This window comes from Amblyraja radiata, chromosome 1 (assembly GCF_010909765.2).
Source record: "Amblyraja radiata isolate CabotCenter1 chromosome 1, sAmbRad1.1.pri, whole genome shotgun sequence".
Lineage (NCBI taxonomy): Eukaryota > Metazoa > Chordata > Chondrichthyes > Rajiformes > Rajidae > Amblyraja > Amblyraja radiata.
This window is the reverse complement of record NC_045956.1, coordinates 45,419,989-45,442,818: the sequence shown is the minus strand read 5'-3', so window position 1 is coordinate 45,442,818 and position 22,830 is coordinate 45,419,989. Positions and strand designations below refer to the sequence as shown.

The 22,830-nt window shown below is 40.4% G+C and overlaps 1 protein-coding gene across 3 annotated transcripts in view; it reads left to right on the top strand.

Moving 5' to 3' along the window:
* The window catches only part of tbc1d14 (TBC1 domain family member 14), a 106,572-nt gene that overhangs the window by 30,573 nt on the left and 53,169 nt on the right, over nt 1-22,830 (top strand). Inside the window, exons 1-2 of one of the 3 annotated variants that reach the window (XM_033020863.1) lie at nt 2,942-3,123; nt 7,659-7,782. In XM_033020863.1, coding sequence (XP_032876754.1) covers nt 7,735-7,782 — 48 coding nt within the window. In that variant the 5' untranslated portion in view covers nt 2,942-3,123; nt 7,659-7,734. Of the gene's footprint in view, nt 1-2,941; nt 3,124-7,658; nt 7,783-21,883; nt 22,035-22,830 lie in introns of those variants that run through there. The other 2 variants (XM_033020855.1, XM_033020873.1) reach the window with 2 other exon arrangements.

The following is a 22,830-nucleotide window of genomic DNA, read 5'->3' as shown; positions in this document are numbered from 1 at the left end:
AAATATTTTTTAAAAAAAGGTTAGTTAACTGTAGAATTAACATTTTTTTCATTTTCTTGAAGTTAGTACATAGTAGTTTATTACAAAATAATGTACATTTTGAAGTCTATCTAATTGAAGTTTCTTGGATGTGGATTTATTAGATTACAGCTAACAATGCGGCATTCCAACATGAAAAGGTTCCCCACCCCTGGTATAAGGCAATGCTATTCTTATGCAAAAAATATCAGTTTTAGAGAAACTGCAAGTAAAGCTTGGGATCACTTGATGCTTTTGGTTGAAGGTTTTAAAGACGCAGATTTTATTATGGAAGCATCGCATTTAGTCAGTCGGGATTTGTCACTGAATTAATGAATCTAATCCCATTTGTGTACTTTGTTCCTCTGGTGTCTTTCCCTCAGTTAGTAGTAGTAGGCACAATTAGTTTGCTGAAGCTTTTCTTCAATCACTAAACATAAAATTCCAAAGTCTCCAGTCTTTATAAAGTTTTTCTTGCCCTCTGTTTATGGTGATGATACCATAAAGTTATAGTGGTGGTAATTTACTAGACTAGTAACGTAATACCTTGACGGACAATTCAGATAAGACAATTCAAATTCCCTTCTTGACCACTGTGGGAATTTAAATTTTGGTGGTAATCTAGATTTTTACAGAGCAGGTTCAAGGTGATAATTGGCTTCTTTCTTTATCGTGTGACAGATCTTTCCGCTTTTGAATCTTGTGATTATGACTTGATATTCTAAAACTCTGAACTTGTTTTGTTGCTTAAGTCATCATTGGAATTATGGAGATCTCTATTTATGAGCAAGCTCCCATTATTAAATTCAAAAGTCCAACATCTGTACATGCATTCATTCCTATGAATGGCAATTCTGAGTTCTGAGTCTCGAGTGCTTTTGATGCCACTCGTTGCAATACCATTGAGGTTTGTTTACCATATCAAATGATGTATCTTTATTTTCTGACTAACAAAATTTGCCTAATGTCTGTGCAAATGGAACATGCTTGTTATCAAAGGACAGTCCGAAAGAATTTTAAATATCTCTCTTGTGCAGCTGAATTGTTCAAATAAAAATTAAAATTAAAACTCAGAATGGAAGGCAGTGACTAATGGGGTGCCACAAGGCTTGGTGCGGGGACCGCAGCTATTTACAATATAAATGATTTAGATGAAGGAATTAAAAGTAACATTAGCAAATTTGCAGATGACACAAAGTTGGGTGGCAGTGTGAACTGTGAAGAGGATGCTATGAGGATGCAGGGTGACTTGTATAGGTTGGGTGAATGGGCCGATGCATGGCAGATGCAGTATAATGTGGATAAATGTGAGGTTATCCACTTCGGTGGCAAGAACAAGAAGGCATATTATTATTGAATGGTGTCAGACCAGGAAAAGGGGAAGTGCAACGAGACCTGGGTGACCTTGTACATCAGTCACTGAAAGTAAGCATGCAGATACAGAAGGCAGTGAAGAAGGCTACTGGCATGTTGGCATTCATAACGAGAGGATTTGAGTATAGGAGCAATGAGATCCTTCTGCAGTTGTACAGGGCCCTGGTGAGACCACACCAAGAGTATTGTGTGCAGTTCTGGTCTCCTAATTTGAGGAAGGACATTCTTGCTATTGAGGGAGTTCAGCGTAGGTTCACGACGTTAATTCCCGGGTTGGCGGGACTGACATATGATGAAAGAATGGAACAACACTGGAATTTAGAAGGATGAGAGGGTATCTTATAGAAACATATACAATTATTAAGGATTGGACAAGCTAGATGCAGGAAACATGTTCCCGATGTTGGAGGAGTCCAGAGCCAGGGGCCACAGTTTAAGAATAAGGGGTAGGCCATTTAGAACTGAGATGAGGAAAAACTTTTTCACCCAGAGAGTTGTGTTTTTGTGGAATTCTCTGCCTCAGAAGGCAGTGGATGCCGATTCACTGGATGCATTCAAAAGAGAGTTAAATAGAGCTCTTAGGGCTAGCGGAATCAAGTGATATGGGGAGAAGGCAGGTACGGGGTACTGAGTGTGGATGATCAACCATGATCACATTGAAAGGCGGTGCTGGCTAGAATAGCCGAATGGCCTACTCCTGCACCTATTGTCTATGTTGCTATGTTAGTTTTCAATTTATCTTTGCAGTTGCACTTGTAATGTATAAAGAGGGTTAATGTAAATATACAGCAGCACTGGTATCAAACAAAGCTGGAATTGCAGTATATAACAAATCTACTTTTGTAGCTCTTTTTGTCTGTTATTTGCATTCTCGCTGTAGCTGTAACACTTTATTCTGCACTGTTTATATTTCTCTTTTGCATTACCTAATGTACTCGTCGTGAATAAAATGATTTGCCTGGATACCACGCAAAACAAAGTTTCTCTCTGTATCACAGTGCACGAGACAATGATCCAAGCCAAACTAGATTGAGACATTTTTAGTACTGCTTTGTGAGTATAGTCAGAAACTTTGCCTTCATGAATGGACCACTGTTCATTCTAGCACATAAAATGACGTGTCCTGTTGCCTTTTTAGAGTCGACAACATGTGGTATTTGTATAACTGTGCTGTTAAGATAAAGAGTTTTCAGGAAGTTAATTCATTATGCGACTTCCTTATTCACTGCAAGTGTAGGGGTTTTGTTTTGGCAGCTGTTACTATGCTCAGCTTTTATTTCTGTTATTGCGAACCTTTGCTTTTTGTGCCATAGAAATCACAACTTCCCTATTTAGATTATTGAAATGCATTTAGAAAGCCTCCATTCTTCCATTAATTGAGATTGATGGTGAAGGATTTACGGTAATTGTAGAACCCCTGCTTGCAGTTTAATACCTGTGAATTGCTTTTATTTTAAAATGACTTTCAGTGGGCAGGTCTAATTGCAACCTGTCCCCTCCTTGAGGTATGCATTTTCAGTTGTCGTCTGTGTTAGTACTGTATTGGATAGCTGGCAGGACGTGACCTAGATTAATATTTTAAGTCCAACAGTGCACTTGTTACTGCTTGTGACGAGAATAAAGGCGACAAAATACAGAAGTGAATCCAACATGGAGCAATTGTTGCCTCTGATATTCTACTCGAGACTTTGATTATTTGAAATTATGGCTACTGCTCTTCTGTTCTGACAGGTAAGGAGTTCCCTGTCGATATATATAAGGCCTTGTTAGCAGTAATATTTCTGTGAATACATGATGCATATTTCCCCATTAAATTTAATGGAATAGCAGTAGGATTGTTGTTGGCCAAGGACTAATAATAGACAATAGATGCAGGAGTAGGCCAGAACCACCATTCAATGTGATCATGGCTGATCATCCACAATCAGTACCCCGTTCCTGCCTTCTCTCCATATCCCTTAACTCCGCTATCCCTAAGATCTCTATCTAACTCTCTTGAAAGCATCCAGAGAACCAGCCTCCACCTCCCTCTGAAGCAGAGAATTCTGCACATACATTGAACATGTTTTTGTGTATACTGTAACTGAGCTTCTCCAAACTAATTTTCTTCTATTTCCCATTGCATTGGTGGGAAAATCCTGAGGTGTTGAGTTAAGGAAGTTTTAGAATTAAATTGAGGTTATTTATTTAGCATATAAAGGCATATTTGAGTTCTTAAATTGGGCAAGGAAGTCTTTTTCTATCTGGCAGAATTGAAATAAGAATTGGGAAGTTTATAAATGGAAAATGCTAACTTGTATCATTTTGGAACCTTATGCCTAGTTACGTTGTACAAAGCTGGATGCTTTTTTCATTAATCAAGTCAAGAGTGTTTTATTGTCATATGTCCCAGATAGAACAATGAAATTCTTACTTGCTTCAGCACAACAGAATATGTAAACACAGTACACTGTAAACAATATAATAAATGAGAGAGAAGGGGAAAAATGGTGCGCGTGTATATACACACGCACACACGCTGATCTGCCCCCTTGAATGGAAATCAGTTATTGCTTTGTTCCACAAAGATTCTTTTGTCATATGAGATTGTGCCTGTTCTTAAAGTATATTTATTTTTCCTCCTGTTTAAATATAGCTGAAAGAATAATAAGTGTACTTTTCAATTCGCAAACACTGTAAGGTTTGAAAATGTTCCTTAATTTTAATGCGCTTATTAGTGATTCACTTGTGATGCAACAGAAAATTAGAAAATATGGCAGAGATGCTTTTATATGATTACAGTTTTATTTTCACGTAGCCATTCTTGTACAAACTACATTGTGGTCATTTATTACAACCAAATGTGGTATGAGGAGACAAATTTTGCCTACAGTGATATGTGAGAATCTTTTGGGCGAGGTCCTGAATATAGGTCAGAAATGCTGTTGGGTGAGCATTAGATCCCATGTTTCTGTTCAGAGAAGCACATGGGCATTCCCCCAAGTGAATTGCCAACACACAGTTCTCACACAGTAATGAAGTCACAATTATCAAAGTTCATTTTCATTAGTTTGTGCTATTCACAGATCCTGGGGATATACGAACTCATGCTTTAAGAAGCTGACCCATCTGGTCTGAGCAAGCTTACATGTCACCAAATCCCTTAAATTTTTCCTGACACACCCCTTATTTAACTCTTGGTGTAGTTTATTCTCACGTGTACCGAGGTACAGTAAAAACCTTTGTATGTTAACCAGTCAGCGGAAAAACTATACATGATTACAATAGAGCCGTCCGGAGTGTATAGATACATGATAAAAAGGAATAATGTTTTGTGCAAGATAAAGTCCAGTACAGTATACAGTTTAGTCCAATTATGTAGATTGTAGCTCAGGACTGCTCTCTAGTTGTTGATAGGATGGTTCAGTTGTCTGAAAACAACTGGGAAGAAACTATCCATGAATCTGGAGGTGTGTGTTTTCACACTTCTGTATGTCTTGATTTGATGGGAGAGGGGAGAAGAGGAAGTGACCAGGGTGAGACTTGTCCTTGATTTTTCTGGTGGCCTTGCGGAGGCAGCTTGGTGTAAATGGAGTCAATGGAAAGGAGGTTGGTTTGTGTGATCGTCTGGGCAGCATCCATAATTCTCTGTAAGATATAATAGTTGAAAGTGTTGATCTTTTAGCCTGTATCCTAATCACGTTTTCCGATTCTTTTTTAACATGCTGTGTAACTTAAGAATTTGTTTTTGTTTCCTGGTGTGGCGTTTGTAAGAATTGGCCAACTGGATAACATTCCACACTGGGGCCTTGAACTTGCTTTTCTTTGATAACAGACGTAGCTTGCTGTAAAATTGGTCGACAGCCAAAGGGTTTTTACAGCAGAGCAACAGGCCCTTCAGCCCACAACATCTATGATGACCATCATGCCTACCTTTACTAATCCTACTTTACTTTAAGTATCTATCAAGATGTCTCTTCGATATTGTTACTGTACCTGTCTCCACCACCAACTCTGGCAGTTCATTCCAGATACCAACTACTCTGTGTGGGGTGGGTCAAAATATACTCAAATCCCCTTTAAGCCCCTCACTTGGACACTGGCTATCCACCCCATCTATACCTCTCATCATTTTATATACTTTGGTCAAGTCACCTCTCAACACCATTTGCTCCAGAGTATAAAGAACTAGCCAATCTAATTTCTCCTGATAATTTAAATCTTCCAATCCAGGCAACATCATCGTGAATTTTTTCTACATCCTTTCTAGCTTGATCTCATCTTTCCTGCAATGTAACAAACAGAACTAACACCATACTTTTCAGTTTAGCCTAATCAATGTTTTGTACAGTCACAATTCTTGTACTCCATACTTTGACTGATGAAGGCAAGCATGCAATTTGCCTTCCTCACCACTCTATATACCAGCTTTCTGGGAAATATGAACAAGGAGTTCGGCTTTAATACGTGTTTCCAGAATGAGAATTAGACTTAACGTGATTGATGGTGAACACTGTATTAACCTGGCCAAATTGGTTGTAGTGATTTGGATCAGGAACTAGAGAACCACTTAAGTTACTTTAGAAATTGATAAACAAAAGTAGCAATCTTGGGGGAAAAAGACTTCGAAGTAACTTTCTTGCAGTAATCAGACATCATGCTTAAAAATACAGCTGTTACTTTAACTGCAAGTGGGCATTGAAATTGACAAGCAATAACTTATTTTGATACCTGTGCAAATGTGCTGTTAAACAATGTGACATGCATCCTTTACAATGTTTAGCTTGCATTCACAAAAAAATAACTTGCACCTATTACAAAGACTTATTTTTGAAAATCCTTGGTTATAGTGTCAAACCTTTTCTCTTTCTCCCCAACCCCCCCAAAAAACACTTATTTCCCCCTTCTATAACAAGGTTTTCTACGATGAACGTTTTCATAGGAACACAACTGTCACATTATAGCAGAACTAACTACTTTAACCATAGCAATAAATTTAACAAAAAAGATAAATTAGAGGTAACAGAATAAAGAAGCCAGATTTGTGCTTTTGAATACAGCTTTCATTAGGTATAATTTAATTTATAATTTAGCAATATATTTTGACTTTATTTAATGTTCTCTTATTAACATAATATTGCAATTGAAAAAATACTCTCTGGCAGAAGAGTGAAACCATTTGCCATTGGTTTTTTTTCCCCAGTGGTAATCGGCACCTTTATCCTTTAAATAATTTAATCTGCTAATAGTCGTCAAATAGTATTCAGAAAATATTCTAACAAAACACAGGAAATTTCATTGTCGCAATATTTAATGCAAGCAAAATTGAGTACAACACAGTATCATCCTATTTGCTGGTGAAATGTTAAGTGCTGAAATAAACATGATATATGACAGGTGAAAGATGTTGCAACTTAAGCAAAATAAGACATAAACTACTTCATACATCTTTTTAAAAAGGGAAGTGATTTGTAATGAATTGAAGCATACTATATTGCAATCGATATCATTTTTCTGACCACTAAATGATCAATGAAGTATGCATTGATTATATTGTTATAAATTCTCCCGGCGTTTCAGATTGTGAATCTTTTCTCAAGTTTGTACTGACTAGAAAATAGGGATAGTTGATTGAAGCAAACTGGACAGACCCACAGTCTGATTTGGAGTACAAATCAATGTGAATGGATTTTAAAAAAACCTCCAATAATCTAAAATGGCCAATGCCAGCAGGATTAGTTTGAATTTTAGCAATTGTGATCTCTCATAATACTGTGTGATTCATAAATATTTCTATTTGATGAATTTAATGAAATCTTTGGTAATTGAAAATCATTAAACAATGTGCTGGAAATGTTCAGCAGATCAGGCAGCCTCCGTGGAGAAATGTTTCAGGGTCATTGACCTGCTAACTCTGTTTCTCTGTAGTTGCTGCTTGACCTGCTGATTATTTCCAGCACATTATCTTACAAGTCTTCATTATGTTAATGCCCATCACTTATGATCTTATGAACTGCTGTGCATTTTTACGACTTTGATTTCTGAATTTTTGCATCAGCAGCTTGCTTGAATTTATTGCATTGTGAATCATGGGCAACAAATTTTGAATAGATTTGCCACTGTTCACAAGCAGCAGGGCCACCTTATTTAATATACAGAACTTCAGATAAATTGGTGTAATGAAAAAATAATGTTTCATCCTCTCTGGGGTGCTAATGTTCATTTGCTAGCCATCTTTTTAAAATTAGATGAATTCCAGATAATAGCTTTCTGCTTCTACTTTTCAGGAATTTGTTTGCTAAGAAACTAAAAGATTCCATACCATTAGACCAGAATACTCCAGGCTGGAAATTGTTTGGGAAGATGCCAGCCAAGGAAAGCACTCTCAAAGATTCCGAGAGAATTCAGCAGGTATTGGTGATACTCATAATCATAGTGTTTTCCCTGTTTTAATAATAAATTGCATGAAACCAAACAGAAATAAAACTGAAAAAAAAATGTTTTAAAGCAATTGCATTGAAACATACGTTGACCTGTTATTGGTGATAATTGTTTGTCATTTTTAATGAAGTAAATTTTTTCAGGATATTTTATATTGAGTAAATGTCAATATATTAGTGTGGTGCTCTATTTCTAGTCTGAAATCTGATTAAAGGTGACGTTATTATTTAAAAGTACTCCATGAAGGGTTTTAATTTCTAAGTTCTGGTAACGACTATATAGTTAATGTCTCTAGTTGAAACTAGTTGATATTTCAATATTTATTACAGTTTTTAAAACTGCAGTGAAGGACACTTGGGCTAAAGAGTAGTTGGACAATGGCAAATCTACGCAGCCCCACTAATTTTTGGCAAGATTTTTCCCAAATAAATCCAGAGCACATCATTGTGAATGGTATAGTTTTTTTTTAAATCCATTCACATTGATTTGTACTCCAAATAATTTTTTTGTATTGAAGCGTCTATATTGAACTTAGTAACTGAGTGCTGAAATGCTTGAGCCTGAGGCATTCTGGTATGCGAAGGTGATAAAATGCTTGCGTTCTATTTGTATCACTGGTACAGTTGGTAGCTTGACAAGAAAATTAATATGACACTGTGCTGGAGTAATTCAACGGGCAAGGCAGCATCTCTGGAGGTCATAGGTTGGTGATATTTTGGGTCAGGACCATTCTTCAGACTGATTGTAGAAGGGGAGAGAAAGCTGGAAAAGAGGTGGGGAGGAGACAAAGCCCGGCAAGTGATTAGCGGGTACAGGAGGGTTCCCTTGGCAGAAGGATGGATAAAAGCTAATGATATAATGGGTATGGACGGAGACAATGAGACAAAAGGGAGATAAGATAAGGAGAAGAGTGAAATGTAAAACGAGAGGAAGTGATAATTGTGGATGAGGATAGAGGCGGCGGGATAGCAGGAGAAATGGGTGCACAGTGAAGTGAGAGTGGGCACAGGAAAGGAGAGAGGGGTGTTACCTAAAATTGGAGAATTCAATGTTGTTATAATTGGGTGATAAGGTACTCAAGCAGAATATGAGGTGCTGTTCTTCCAGTTCATAAATGGTGTCACTGGTAATGGAGGAGACCCAGGATGGCAAGGTGGGTATGGGAAGGGGAATTAAAGTGGTTAGCAACTGGAAAATACAGCAGTCCTTGGCGAACAATGCTAACCATTTGAAGTCTTTGTATTATGATCTGTGAATTCTGCAGCGGCTAATTTCTGTAATCGGAATGCCGAATTGTGGGTACTACTTGTGGTTTGTCTGCATTATCAAATCCTTTCAGAGTCTTGAATGCAACATGCACACCCCTCCCTACCATATCTCTATATTCAATTTGTGTAGGAAAGAACTGCAGATGCTGGTTTAAATTCACACCGAAGGTAGACACAAAATGCTGGAGTAACTCAGCGCAACAGGCAGCATCTCTGGAGAGAAGGAATGGGTGACGTTTCGGGTCGAGACTCTTCTTCAGACAGATGTCAGGGGAGTGGGTGGGACAAAGATAGAATGTAGTCGGAGACAGTAAGACTGGTGAGATAGCTGGGAAGGGGGAGGGGATGGAGAGAGAGAGAGGGAAAGCAAGGGCTATTTGAAGTTAACGAAGTCAATGTTCATACTTCTGGGATGTAAGCTACCCAAGCAAAATATGAGGTGCTGTTCCTCCAATTTGCACTGGGGCTCTCTCTGACAATGGAGGAGGCCCAGGTCAGATTGGCAATGGGAGGGGGAGTTAAAGTGCGGAGCAGCCGGGAGGTTAAGGCAGGTTAGGTTAAGGCAGATTGTGCGGAGGTGTTCAGCGAAACAATCGCCGAGCATGCGCTTGGTCTCGCCGATATACAGAAGTTTACACCTGGAACAGCGGATACAATAGATGAGATGAGCAAGTGAACCCCTGCCTCACCTGAAAAGACTGTTGGGGTCCTTGGAAGGAGTTGAGGAGAGAGGTAAAGGGAACAGGTCTTGCATCTCCTGTGGTTGCAGGGGAAGATATCTGGGGAGGGGGTGGCTTGGGTGGGAAGGGACGAGTTGACCAGGGAGTTGCGGAGGGAACGGTCTCTGCGGAAAGCAGAAAGGGGTGGAGATGGGAAGATGTGGCCAGCAGTGGGATCCCGTTGGAGGTGGTGAAAGTGTTGGAGGATTGTATGCAGTTGTTCAATTTGATTTGTTTACTTGCGTAACATAAACCAAACAGCCTTTTCCTAATTGCTCAATTCAGCATCCATACCACAATTTTACATTCATTTTACATTCATTTTATATTCAGAAATGCAACACTGCTTTCTAGGTGTGACACTAATAATTGTAAAATACAACATGTACTCAATTTTGAACCAATAATAGCACATCAGATTATTCCCAAATGTTGATGTGCTTCACCTATTACTACTGATTGATATTGTGGAAGATTTTATTTATTGTCAGTGTCCCCACATTTATTTCATGTTCCCTATACCATTATTTTGTGCACAGGAAATGAAAATGCTGGGACCCTAATAAGATATACACTCTTCCTGGATTTTGTGGCCTTAAGTTCAACACAATTAATTTTTCTACGGTGAATATCATCTGCCCCCTGTTTGTAGAATTTCCAAATATCAAAAATCCTTCTACTTTTCATCTTTGTACTTTACAATCTTCAAAAGCTTCATGTGGGGCTGACTATAATTGTTTACTATAAGCTGCTATATCTCATTTTGGGAGAGTTTCCGTTTTAGGCAGCAAAATCCCTAATTCTGAAAATAAAATAATTATTCCCAAGGAGTCAGTTTTAAAGAAAAGCATATACTAAGTATGTCAGGCTTGGAAGATTCAAGTGACTTTTCCTGCAATGGTTCCCAAAACATACCATTACTTTTTTGTAATATCATCGGTTTGTTTTAAATTAATTTGAGATTGCTGATCAGTTATATGATGACTAAAAGGTATCCTACTAGACTTTGGTCTCTTTCCATTCAATACTTTCCATGTTCCATGATACATCAGCCTTGTGATCTGAATCGCAACTCCTTTAAAAGTGGCATAAATGGTTGATAAAAGGCTGCTTTACCAAAGGGAGCTGAGGGAATGCTCTGTGTTCTGTTTCACGGAGACATGGCTCACCCCCAGCACCCCAGACTCAGCGGTCCAGCCTGAACGGTTCTCCATCCACCGTATGGACCGTACGCAGGCATCTGGGAAAGGGAGAGGAAGGGGCGTCTGCCTCATGGTCAACTCTTCGTGGTGCTCAGACGTGGCAGTCCTGTCCAACTTCTGCTCTCCACACCTCGAACATCTGGCGGTGAAGTGCCGTCCCTTCTACCTACCGAGAGAATTCTCCTCCATCATCCTGACCGCGGTCTACATCCCACCCAGACAGACATCCGTCTGCATTGGATGAGCTGCACGCCGTGGTCACCAGATGGCTTACTCCGAGGCATTTACCACCGTAGCAGAGGAACAACTCCGGGACTGCTTGGAGTCTGTAGACTGGGCAATATTCAGAGATTCGGCAACGGACCTGAATGAATACGCCACAGTCGTTACAGATTTCATAAGTAAATGTGTGGAGGACTGCGTTCCAACTAAAAACCTTTCCGAGTGTTTCCTAACCAGAAGCTTTGGATGAACCATGAGATCCGCATTCTTCTGAAGGCAAGATCCTGGGCATTCAGGTCTGGCGATGCAGAGGTCTATAAGAAGTCCAGATACGACCTTGGTCAGGTCATCAAAAAGGCCAAAAGAGACTTCTCTTCTAAGCTGGAGGATGAGACCGATGTTCGGCAGCTGTGGAAGGGCTTGAATGCCATCCCCTCCTACAAGGCGAAATCAGGAGGCGGCTCAAACGACAGCGAAGCATCAATCCCTGACAAGTTCAATGCGTTCTACGCACAGTTCGATAGGGAGAACACTGATGTGCCTTCCCGAGCCCCTATTCGCCCTGACAGTGTTGCAGTCATAGTCACAGAGGCCGACGTCAGAAGATCCTTCAGAGGGATGAACCCTCGGAAAGCGCCTGGACCTGATGGTATACCCAGCCGTGTTCTAAAAACCTGTGCGGACCAACTGGCTGGAGTTTTTACATACATTTTCAACCTCTCACTTCTGAGGTCTGAGGTTCCCACCTGCTTTACGAGGGCATCAATAATACCGGTGCCCAAGAAGAGTAAGGTGACGTGACTCAATGACTATCGACCAGTGGCACTAACGTCTGTGGTGATGAAGTGCTTTGAGAGGTTGGTTATGGTGCACATCAACTCCTACCTCGACAAGAACCTCGACCAACTACAGTTCGCATACCACCACAACAGGTCAACGGAGGATACAATTTCACTGGCTCTCAACTCCGCACTGGACCACTTGGACAATAAAAACACCTACGTCAGGCTGTTGTTTATAGACTACAGCTTGGCGTTTAATACCATCATCCCTTCCAAGCTGGTTACCAAGCTCACGGAACTGGGTCTCTGTGCATTCTTCTGCAATTGGATCCTCGACTTCCTCATCCACAGACCACAGTCTGTTCAAATTGGAGGAACCACTTCATCCTCAGTAACAATTAGTACGGGAGCACCTCAAGGCTGCGTGCTCAGCCCCCTGCTTTACTCACTCTATACGCATGACTGCGTAGCCGGTCATAATGCGAACTTCATCAAGTTCGCCGATGACACCACTGTGGTTGGACGAATCACAGATGGGGATGAGTCAGAGTATAGAAGTGAGATCGACCGACTGACTAAATGGTGCCAGCACAACAACCTGGCTCTCAACATCAGTAAGACCAAGGAACTGATTGTGGACTTTAGTAGGGGAAGGATGAGGACCCACAATCATGTTTATATCAAAGGGACGATGGTGGAGAGGGTCAATAACTTCAAATTCCTGAGCGTGCATATATCAGAAGATCTTTCCTCGACCCAGCACACCGATGCAATTGTAAAGAAGGCACATCAGCGACTTTACTTCCTGAGAAGATTACGGAGATTCGGAATGTCGAAGAGGATTCTCCTAAACTTCTACAGGTGCACGTTAGAGAGCATTCTGACTGGTTGCATCGTGGCCTGGTTCGGCAAATTGAATGTCCAGGAGCGAAAAAGACTACAAAAAGTTGTGCCCACTGACCAGTCCATCACCGGCTTTGACCTCCCCACCATCAATCAATCAATCAATCAACCTTTATTGTCATCTTGCAAGCAACAGTTGTACAGTGCAAAATGAAAAGACGTTTCCCAGGGAATACCGGAGCATCGCACATGAAATTTAAAACATTTCACACATAACACTAAAAACAATCCAGTCCCTGATGTAACAGTATAAATAGTTAAAAGCAGGTAAAACAACAACGTTAAAATACAGTAAAACCAATCATAAAAATGTCCGGGGCAGCTGATTTGAGTGGCCAGTGCCAGTTATTAAAGAGGCCAGTGCCAGTTATTAAAGTGTCCGTGCCAAGCCGCAGAATCAGGTGACTGTGAGTACAGAGTGACTGTTTAGCAGCCTCACAGCCTGTGGCAGGAAGCTGTTTAGCAGTCTTGTAGTCCGGGCTTTGATGCTGCGATATCTCTTGCCTGATGGCAGGAGATCCAGGTGTATGTGGAGGGGGTGCAGTTTGTCCTTAGCAATTCTCTGAGATCGAAGGGATCTATCGTAGTTGCTGCTTCAAAAAGACAGCCAAAATCATCAAAGACCCACACCATCCTGGCCATACACTCATCTCACCATTGCCATCAGGAAGAAGGTACAGGAGCCTGAAGACTGTAACGTCCAGGTTCAGGAACAGTTTCTTCCCCACAGCCATCAGGCTATTAATCACAACGAATAAGCTATGAGCTCTGAACTGCAAAAAGACTATATTATTATTTGTTATTTGCACTATATTTGTTAATTATTGATCTTTTTCTTTTTTTCCCCGTTATATACAATATTTACATATTCACATATTCTGTTGTGCTGCAGCAAGTAAGAATTTCACTGTCCCGTCCGGGACATATGACAATAAAACACTCTTGACTTGACACTTGAAATGCTCAATGAAAGGACATTATAGGTAATACAAGATGGTGCAGACAACTTTCCACAATAGACTTGTTGTGAATTTTATCAGTGAAAGTATACTCCACACTGCAGGAGAACCAAAGGTAGGCAGGAGGAAGGGAAAGTGTGTTAGTTGGAGTTGTCTCGATTTCCATTCTTTAAAAAAAAATGTTGATTAGAGATTGTAAAAGTGACGAATTCTAAAAACAGCTAAGCTGTATTCCCTGGGGTAGAGTGAAATTGCTGTGAAGTATTATTTTCATTTGATATGAGATAAAATTGATCGCTTTGCCTCATTTTTATACTGTCACTAGACTAAGTGGGACCCGTTGGGTCCCATGTTCACACGGGAGGGCTGGTCCCCCGACGCAATATTCCACCTCTCCACCAATTCCAATATTGGTGGCCAGTGGGGGGGCTTTCTGGAGTGCTGGTATGGGTTCTTGGGGTGGCAGCTCAGTCCCTCAAGCCTGATCTGCTGGCAGCTCACTCACGGCTGGTGGGCTGGCAGTTGACTCGTGACTATTCCTTGAAATTCCATTTCAAGCAGGGTGCAAGGCCACCAACCTCAAATCCATGTTCCTACCATTTCAGGCAGGGTGCAAGGCCACCAAATTCAAGTGCAGTTTCTTACCACTATGAGCAGGGTGCAAGGCCACCAAATTCACTGCAGTTTAATACCACTTCAAGCAGGATGCAAGGCCGCCAAATTCAAGTGCAGTTTCATTCCACTTCAAGCAGGGTCCAAGGCCACCAAATTCAAATGCAACTTCATACCATTACATGCAGGGTGAAACCACCATAAAACACCAAACTCACAGTTCAGTAGACATTCAGTGTGTTCAGTTGATTCACAGCTCAGACAGAGTCATGACCTCTCCCCCCCCACATCATGCAGAGACTGAGCCACACTCACACTTCCGGGTTTTATAACCCCTCCCCCTCCCCCTCCCACCGGAAAAGGTGTGGCTTTCAGGGTGTGATTGACAGGAGAGAGATTCTCAACATTTTTTAAACACTAATAACACCTTTATTTTTAATTGATGGGAAGAATTCTCTGCACCTGCTCAGCGGAGGGGGGACTGAGTAAGATGGCCAAAAATCACAGCCGTATGTTGTAGCGTGTTATCTAAAATCAATATGCAGTGCAAACAGAAAGTAAGTGCATTTGCAGTAATTTAACTTCAAGCCAAAGCACCCAAGCCACCATTTGCAGTAAGTAATGCCTTTCATCTTCAAGCTAAAGCACCTCAGCCACCATTTGCAGTAAGTAGTGCTTTTCAACTTCATGCCACCATTTGCAGTAAATAGTGCCTTTCAACTTCAAGCCAAAGTACCCAAGCCACCATTTGCAGTAAATAGTGCATTTCAACTTCAAGCCGAAGCAGCCAAGCCAACATTTGCAGTAAGTAGTGCCTTTCAGCCTCAAGCCAAAGCACCTAAGCCACCATTTGCAGTAAGTAGTGCCTTTCAACTTCAAGCAAAGCACCCAAGTCACCATTTGCAGTAAGTAGTGACTTTCAACTTCAAGCAAAGCACCCAAGCCACTATTTGCAGTAAGTAGTGACTTTCAACTTCAAGCCAAAGCACCCAAGCCACCATTTGTAGTAAGTAGTGCCTTTCAACTTCAAGCCAAAGCACCCAAGCCACCATTTGCAGTAAGTAGTGCCTTTCAACTTCATGCCACCATTTGCAATAAATAGCGCCTTTCAACTTCAAGCCAAAGCACCCAAACAACCATTTGCAGGCAGGGCCTTTTTACTTCAAACAAACCATATTTTCATTTTCAAACTACCTTAAGGGTACTAACAGTTGTGTAGACATTTGTTCACTGTTATTCAGAGCTCAGAGAGACGTGGCCCTTGGCTTCATCCATCTTGCAGAGTGAGTGACGCACACCACTTCCTGGTTTTATAGTCCTTCCCCCTCCTTCAAGCAGGGGCAGCAGAGAGAATGGTGAATTTTTTTAACTTCAAGCCAAAGCTCCCAGGCCACCATTTGCAGTAAGTAGTGCCTTTCAACTTTAAAGCAAAGCTCCCAAGCCACCATTTGCAGTAAGTAGTGCCTTTCAACCTCATGCCACCATTTGCAGTAAGTCGTGCCTTTCAACGTCAAGCCAAATCACCCAAGCCATCATTTGCAGTAAGTAGTGCCTTTCAACGTCAATCAAAACACCCAAGCCACCATTTGCAGTTAATAGTGCATTTCAACTTCAGGCCAAAGCACCTAAGCCACCATTTGCAGTAAGTAGTGCCTTTCAACTTAATGCCACCATTTGCAGTAAGTACTGCCTTTCAACTTCAAGCCAAAGCACCCAAGCCACCATTTGCAATAAGTAGTGCCTTTCAACCACGCAAAGCACCCAAGGCACCATTTGCACTAAGTTGTGCCTTTCAACCTCAAGCCAAAGCACCCAGTTGCAGTAAGTAGTGCCTTTCAACTTCAAGCAAAGCACCCAAGCCACCATTTGCAGTAAGTAGTGCCTTTCAACTTTAAACCAAAGCTCCCAAGCCACCATTTGCAGTAAATAGTGCATTTCAACATCGCCAAAGCACCCAAGCCACCATTTGCAGTAAGTAGTGCCTTTCAACTTCAAGCCAAAACACCCAAGCCACCATTTGCAGTAAGTAGTGCCTTTCAACTTCAAGCCAAAGCACCCAAACAACCATTTGCAGGCAGTGCCTTTTTACTTCAAACAAACCATATTTTCATTTTCAAACTACATTAAGGGTACTCACAGTTGTGTAGACATTTGTTCACTGTTATTCAGAGCTCAGAGATACGTCACCCTTGGCTTCATCCATCTTGCAGAGAGTGAGTGAGACACACCACTTCTTGGTTTTATAGTCCCTCCCCCTCCCTCCAGCAGGGGCAGCAGAGAGAATGGTGAATTTTTTTTAAACATTAATATCTCTCTGATTTGTCATTGATGGGAAAAATCCTCTGCACCCGTAAGACGGAGGGGGGCTCTGAGCGAGGTGGCCATAAAATGACGGCCGTAGGTGGCGGCGTTCTGTCGGAAATCGCAGCACAGTGGGCCAAAAGCGGTCAAGATCAGAGATTTAGTAATATAGATGGTCATACATCTCTGTAATTGATAAATAGTCAAGTAATTTGGCATGATTTTTTTAATGTTTCCACCTCTGCACATGTTTAGGAAAGCACTTGGGAAAGCCAGTGCACTTCATATTTGTGATTAATTTTCAGATGTAGAACTGGGCACTTGAAAAATTTTCTCTTTCTGTTTGGACTATTAGGAGCATAAATTTTTTTTTTTTAAGTGCTTAAAATAAAGAGCTTGCTACATCAATGGTTGGGAGTTTGCTTTATCTGCTTAGTTGTTTTTTTCCCCCAGTGGATGCAGATAAAGGGGCAACGTAACGCACCCAGATTGACTATGGTTCGCGGGATGACTGGAATGAAGGCAACGGCTGCAAAGGGCCTTAGTTCCAGCTGCAGTGAGACTGTAAAATAGCGCCTCATGCATATACTCAGAATCAGAATAGTACTTTATTGCCAAGTATGTTTTGCGACATACGAGGAATTTAATTTGCCAAGTCATACAAATAAAAAGCAACAGAACACCCAAAACACATTTTAACCTGCACATCCACCACAGTGACTCCTACACATTCCTCGCTGTAATGGAAGGCGAAATAAAGTTCAAGTTCCTTCCCTTTGTTCTCCCGCGTTTGGGGGCCACGAGCCCTCCGTTGACGAGACGATCTTGACTCTCGTAGCCGGTGGCGTTCGGGCCCTCCGCGTCGAGGAGATCAGCTCCTGCATCGGGGGGGATGTCAGCTCCCCCGTGCCGGGCGATCGAACCTCGCTTTGGGGCTGGTAGAACCTTCTGCGTTGGAGCTTCCCGACTCGGCCTCACCCGAGACTGCAAGCTTTTGATGGTAAGTCCGCAGGCTGGGGTTGGAGCGATCCCAGGCAAGGGAGCTATCCCAGTGGGCAATTCTGTATATTCTGTACTACTCGAGGGATTGTGCTTATGTATGGTGACAGTCTTGCTGCACTATGCAAAAAAGTATTTTACCTTGATGCTCGTAAGAATAAAGAAACCATTGAATTTTCAACTCGCACCCTTTTGAAATGCAAGTTGCTTGTAGGAGTCTGCCATTCCTCTTGGCCAGTGCTCTGTTTTTTGCTGTGGCCTGTTGGGGAGATGGCACCCGCATAGCGGACAAAAACAGACTGGACAAGCTAATCAGGAAGGCCGGCTCAGTGGTTGGGGCTGAGCAACGAACGGTCCAGCAGGTGGCAGAGGCCAGAACTCTGAACAAACTGGGTTCAATAATGACCAACCCCACTTATCCACTCCATGCCCTGAAGGTGATCAAGAGCAGCATCTTCAGTCAGAGGCTGATTGCACCAATGTGCAAAACTGAGAGACATAGGAAGTCCTGTTTACCAGCTGCTATAAGGTTATATAATGCGGTTATATAATGCGCATAAATAACTGCACTTTTTTTTAATTAATTGTATTTTAACTTGTATTTTAACTTGTTAAGTATGGAAGCCATTTGAGGAAATGTGTGGTGTTATGTCTGTCTTGAAGCTGTCGTGGCACTGTAATTTCCTGTAAAGGATTATTAAAGGTATAATCAATCAATCAATCAATCAATTGATAATAATAGGAAGTCTCAGCATTCTGAAGAATGTCTGTTTTAAATATAAGTGGAGCTTGAGTAAGTCCTGGAAAGGAAGGCAAGAAAATCTCCTTTTAAAGTTCTGTTTATGAAAATGTTTCAATAAACTTCTACAAAGGACATCTTAACTTTTATTTCCTACAGTGGAGCTTGTTGCATGAGTTTGTTTAAATATTTAAAAGCACTTAATTGTTCAAATTTGATTTGCTCATCATGCAGCTCCACTGTATTTTGGTACACTGAAAACAAATGTGCTCTACATTTGGACATATTCAACTTTTGCATCTTCATCAATTTCATCTTGCTGCTGTCTTCCAGAATCACATCTTGGTGTCCTTCCTATCACAGACAGAACTTCAGCATGACATTTTAGTTTCCACCACATGCTCTGTAGAAATTATGCCAAAGCCAGCCTTAAATAATTGTTTGAACCACTCAATCTCTCACCCAATCAATCAAATAGAGGCTTTTGTCGAAACGTCCTTAACAGTTCATTGAATCATTTATGTTGAAAACATTTTTAGACTTCCATTCAAAATGTAATGGACTTTACCTTCATATTTTTATTAAATATCACGTAGGAATACCTAAAGTGAATATCTAATCAACAACATTGGAGAGGTTTGCACTGCAGGTGATGGGCGAGACATAATTTTCCAAAAATGAATGTGAACAAATAAATTGGTAGGTAGATCCATTGTGGTTTGGTCTCTAGACTTAATACAGGTAGTGCTGCTCTAATGCACATTTTCATAACACAGCGATATGCCATAACATAGCGATAAATTAGGGAACACTATTTGCCTTGCGCAGGCTGAGTTATAATGGGATATTGATCCGGAATGAAAACCACTGAATAGTTACTTTGGCAATTGTCAAACAGGGGAAAAAAGCAGTCCGATTTAAACAGTAAAGGGGACAAAAAACATGTTTATATCTAACCTCCCCACAGTAATCATACACCATTGTTTCTTAAGAGCATAGCTGCTCCTTCAATTGTAGATGATCATTGAAATTGACAAGCAATGACTTCTATTGACATTAGTGCAAGGATACTATATTATAAACAATGTAACTTGCAGCCTTCAGTACTTTAGCCGGCAGCAATAAAAATAGACATTGCTATTGAAACTTTTGAAAATCCTGGTGGTGGGGCAGGGGTCGTCAGGGGAGGGTCCTTTGTTAATGTGAATCTGAAACTCTATAGTCCTTAAGGGGCTGTCCCACTTGGACGACCTAATCCGCGATTTCTGGCGGGTTTTCCCTCAACTCATACCCGCAGCATGGTTGACACGAGGTCGTAGTAGGTATTTGTAACTCTCCTTCATGTTCGAGAGTAGTCCCCGTGTACTCGAGGCCTCAGATAGGTCGCTGCATATTTTTCAACATGTTGAAAAATGCCCGCGAGTAAAAAAAGTTTGCCATGGAAAAAATCGATACTTTTTTTACTCGTAGGTTTAGTCGTAGTAGGTCATAGTTGGTCGGCACGTTAGTCGTAGGTAATCGAAGGTAGTCGAAGGTAGTCGTAGATAGTCTTCATCATAGTCGAAGGGAGGTCGAAGGAGATCGAAGGAGGTCGTCTTCACTCTCCACTATTCAGTGTCCAATTTTCCCGATGTTAGTTGTAGCTAGTCGACGCTAGTCTTCAACATAGTTGAAGGAGGTCTTCAACATGACATTTTTTTAAACTCTTCTAAACTCGCCAATTAGGTCGCCTAAGTGGGACAGCCCATTAAACCCCCTTTCCCCATTGACAAGATTATGATGTGATTTTCTGTAATGAGGTTTCTTAGGAAAGCAACTATTGTGTTATAGAAGAACCGCCTCTAATATTAAATAACATTATTGATTCTTGGAATGGTATGAACTATTTTGCATGTCTCGTGCATTTAATTTAAAATTTATATTCAATTTTGAAGTTGTGCTACTCTGTCTCTATTGAAGGTAGAACAGAAGCCTAATGAGTTTCAGGGTAATTTTAATAACCTAATTTAGGAAAGGATATAAAAGTAGGTTCACAACTAGTTTACTGCTTGAATATAAGGGGATAATAGTGTAAAACCGACATCTTTCAACATATTGGTTGAGTAATGCTATAAATAAAGCTTATGGTTGTCAACGGGTTTAAAATGGGTACTGATTTAATGTATATGTATTGTAATAAAATGACCCTTGTGTCATGAAATAATTTTTAATCATATGACAAGATAGCAAACTTTTTGGTCTGAAGGTTGGGGTAGAAACAGGAAAGAAAATTGAAAGCAAAAGTTATGGGAAGGCATTCCACAGTTGAGAATCATAAGTCCACCATTGTTGGAGGAAGTGCACAAAGCTATGTTTAGAGGAGTGTTGAAATTTAAAATACTGGAGAGTTGGAATGGTGGGAGTTGGTACATACCGTCAGGAATGCATGGGAATAATCAAATCCAGAACTATGAAAATCAGATCACAGATGTTAAGTTATTGTAAAGTCAGGCAATGCAATAGAGGTCTTAGTGATGCAGATATATGATTCTAATTGAATGGAAAAAATATTGAGGGATAAATTGTTTCGGTGAAGGGGTCATTAATCTTAGAAGTGATTTTTGATGTAGTATTTCATTTCAGAAATAGATGTCGAAGTAGTTCAAATGTAAGAAGTAATTCTAATTAAATATCAAAGCAGTAGACCGAGCAATCTCTTATTATTTTGATTTTTATATCCGTTACATTCATAATGTTTTTTTAGAAATTGTTTTAAGAGATAGAGCTCTTGCTTAAAGGTGCCTATGTTTGGTATAAAACCCATATAAAATATTTGCAGTGAAAAAACATCCATGTAAAATTTTTTTTTTAATTTGGTAACCCACCGATTAAACTCGCTTGAGATGAGTTTATCACCCCCAAAGATGTTTGGCAGCAATCTTTGGTAATAACCTCATGTCATTATATTAACATTTGGAGACCCAATTAATGATTTAAGCATTGTCTGTACCAACCTGTATAAAAACTGTATACATTTTTTATTCTAAATAAAGTTTGAACCTGACATTTTTAAATAGTTTAACATTCCAAAATGATATTTAATCTGATTATTTAGCTGTTTCATCCTTTAAGAGTGGGGATTTTAGCTTCATCCTTTGGCGTGCTGCAATCCAACTTGAGTAATTGTTTATAAACCTAGGAGGCCGTGACTAATTCAATTTGAAAATCAGCTCCTGCCCATCCTTGTCAGTGCTTTGCTGCTAAGGCATAATAGGGGAGTCTGAGAAAATGATTGGATGTTTCCACTCTGCAGATGATTAATATGGCTGCAGCCCTTTTCTTCACTGACGGTGGTTAACTGCAGACCTCAGTGATATTCTGTATGCTGTAGTGAGGACTTGAGGAGAGAGAGAAGGTCATAACAAATGAATTTAGCTAGTGCTTTAGTATTGTTGAAGCAGCAGCTTGAGCTTTAAGATATGATGAAGGCTTTTCATTCTTGTTCTCGGTTGGATTATTGTAAGGGCAGCTTTCATGGTAAGAACACACCTTAAAGATGTGAGATTAAAATGCCTATTTATTCATCTTATTCAGATTTGCATTAAGTATATATTTCTAACATGTTTGATACCTCAGTGCATTTTATTGATGCAGTCTTTCTTTTGTTCTGCTTGGCACACAATGTGAAGATGAATCATGCTGTAACTAGTATTCTGCTTTCAGCCTAATTTCTGGATAATCTGTACCTTGATTAGGCTTCTAGAAGGAAAGGAGTCTTTATACTGCTTAAAGAAACTGGTCAAATGCTTGGGGAAATTGTTAAGCTGAAAGATCATGATCACATTTTGCAGAGATGCAGTTCTGCATTTAATTCCAAATGTTCTCAGCAGGGTACTGTGCATTTTCTTTGTATTGAAAGCCTGACATTACTCGAGTGTACATGTTGCTTCACCATCTTACTTTGCATCATATTTTCAACTTTGGAAAAAAAACAATTTTCACATTACTAAAAATAATTTTGAAAAATATAAATCTTTCTTGAATTTTTATTTTGCTAACTGAAGCATGGGAGTAAATTTGCTGTCTAGAGGAGAGATCTGGTCGGTTTAATCGTCATGTTGTCTGTTGGGGGTTATTCAGGAGTTTTAAAATTACGTGAACGTAGTAGCCATAAACAAGAACCAGTCTTCAGGATATTCTGAAATAAATGACAACAGTAGACAATGCTGGAGAAACTCAGCGGGTGAGGCAGCATCTATGGAGCGAAGGATTAGGTGACGTCGAGACCCTTCTTCAGACCCAAAACATCACCTCTTCCTTCGCTCCATAGATG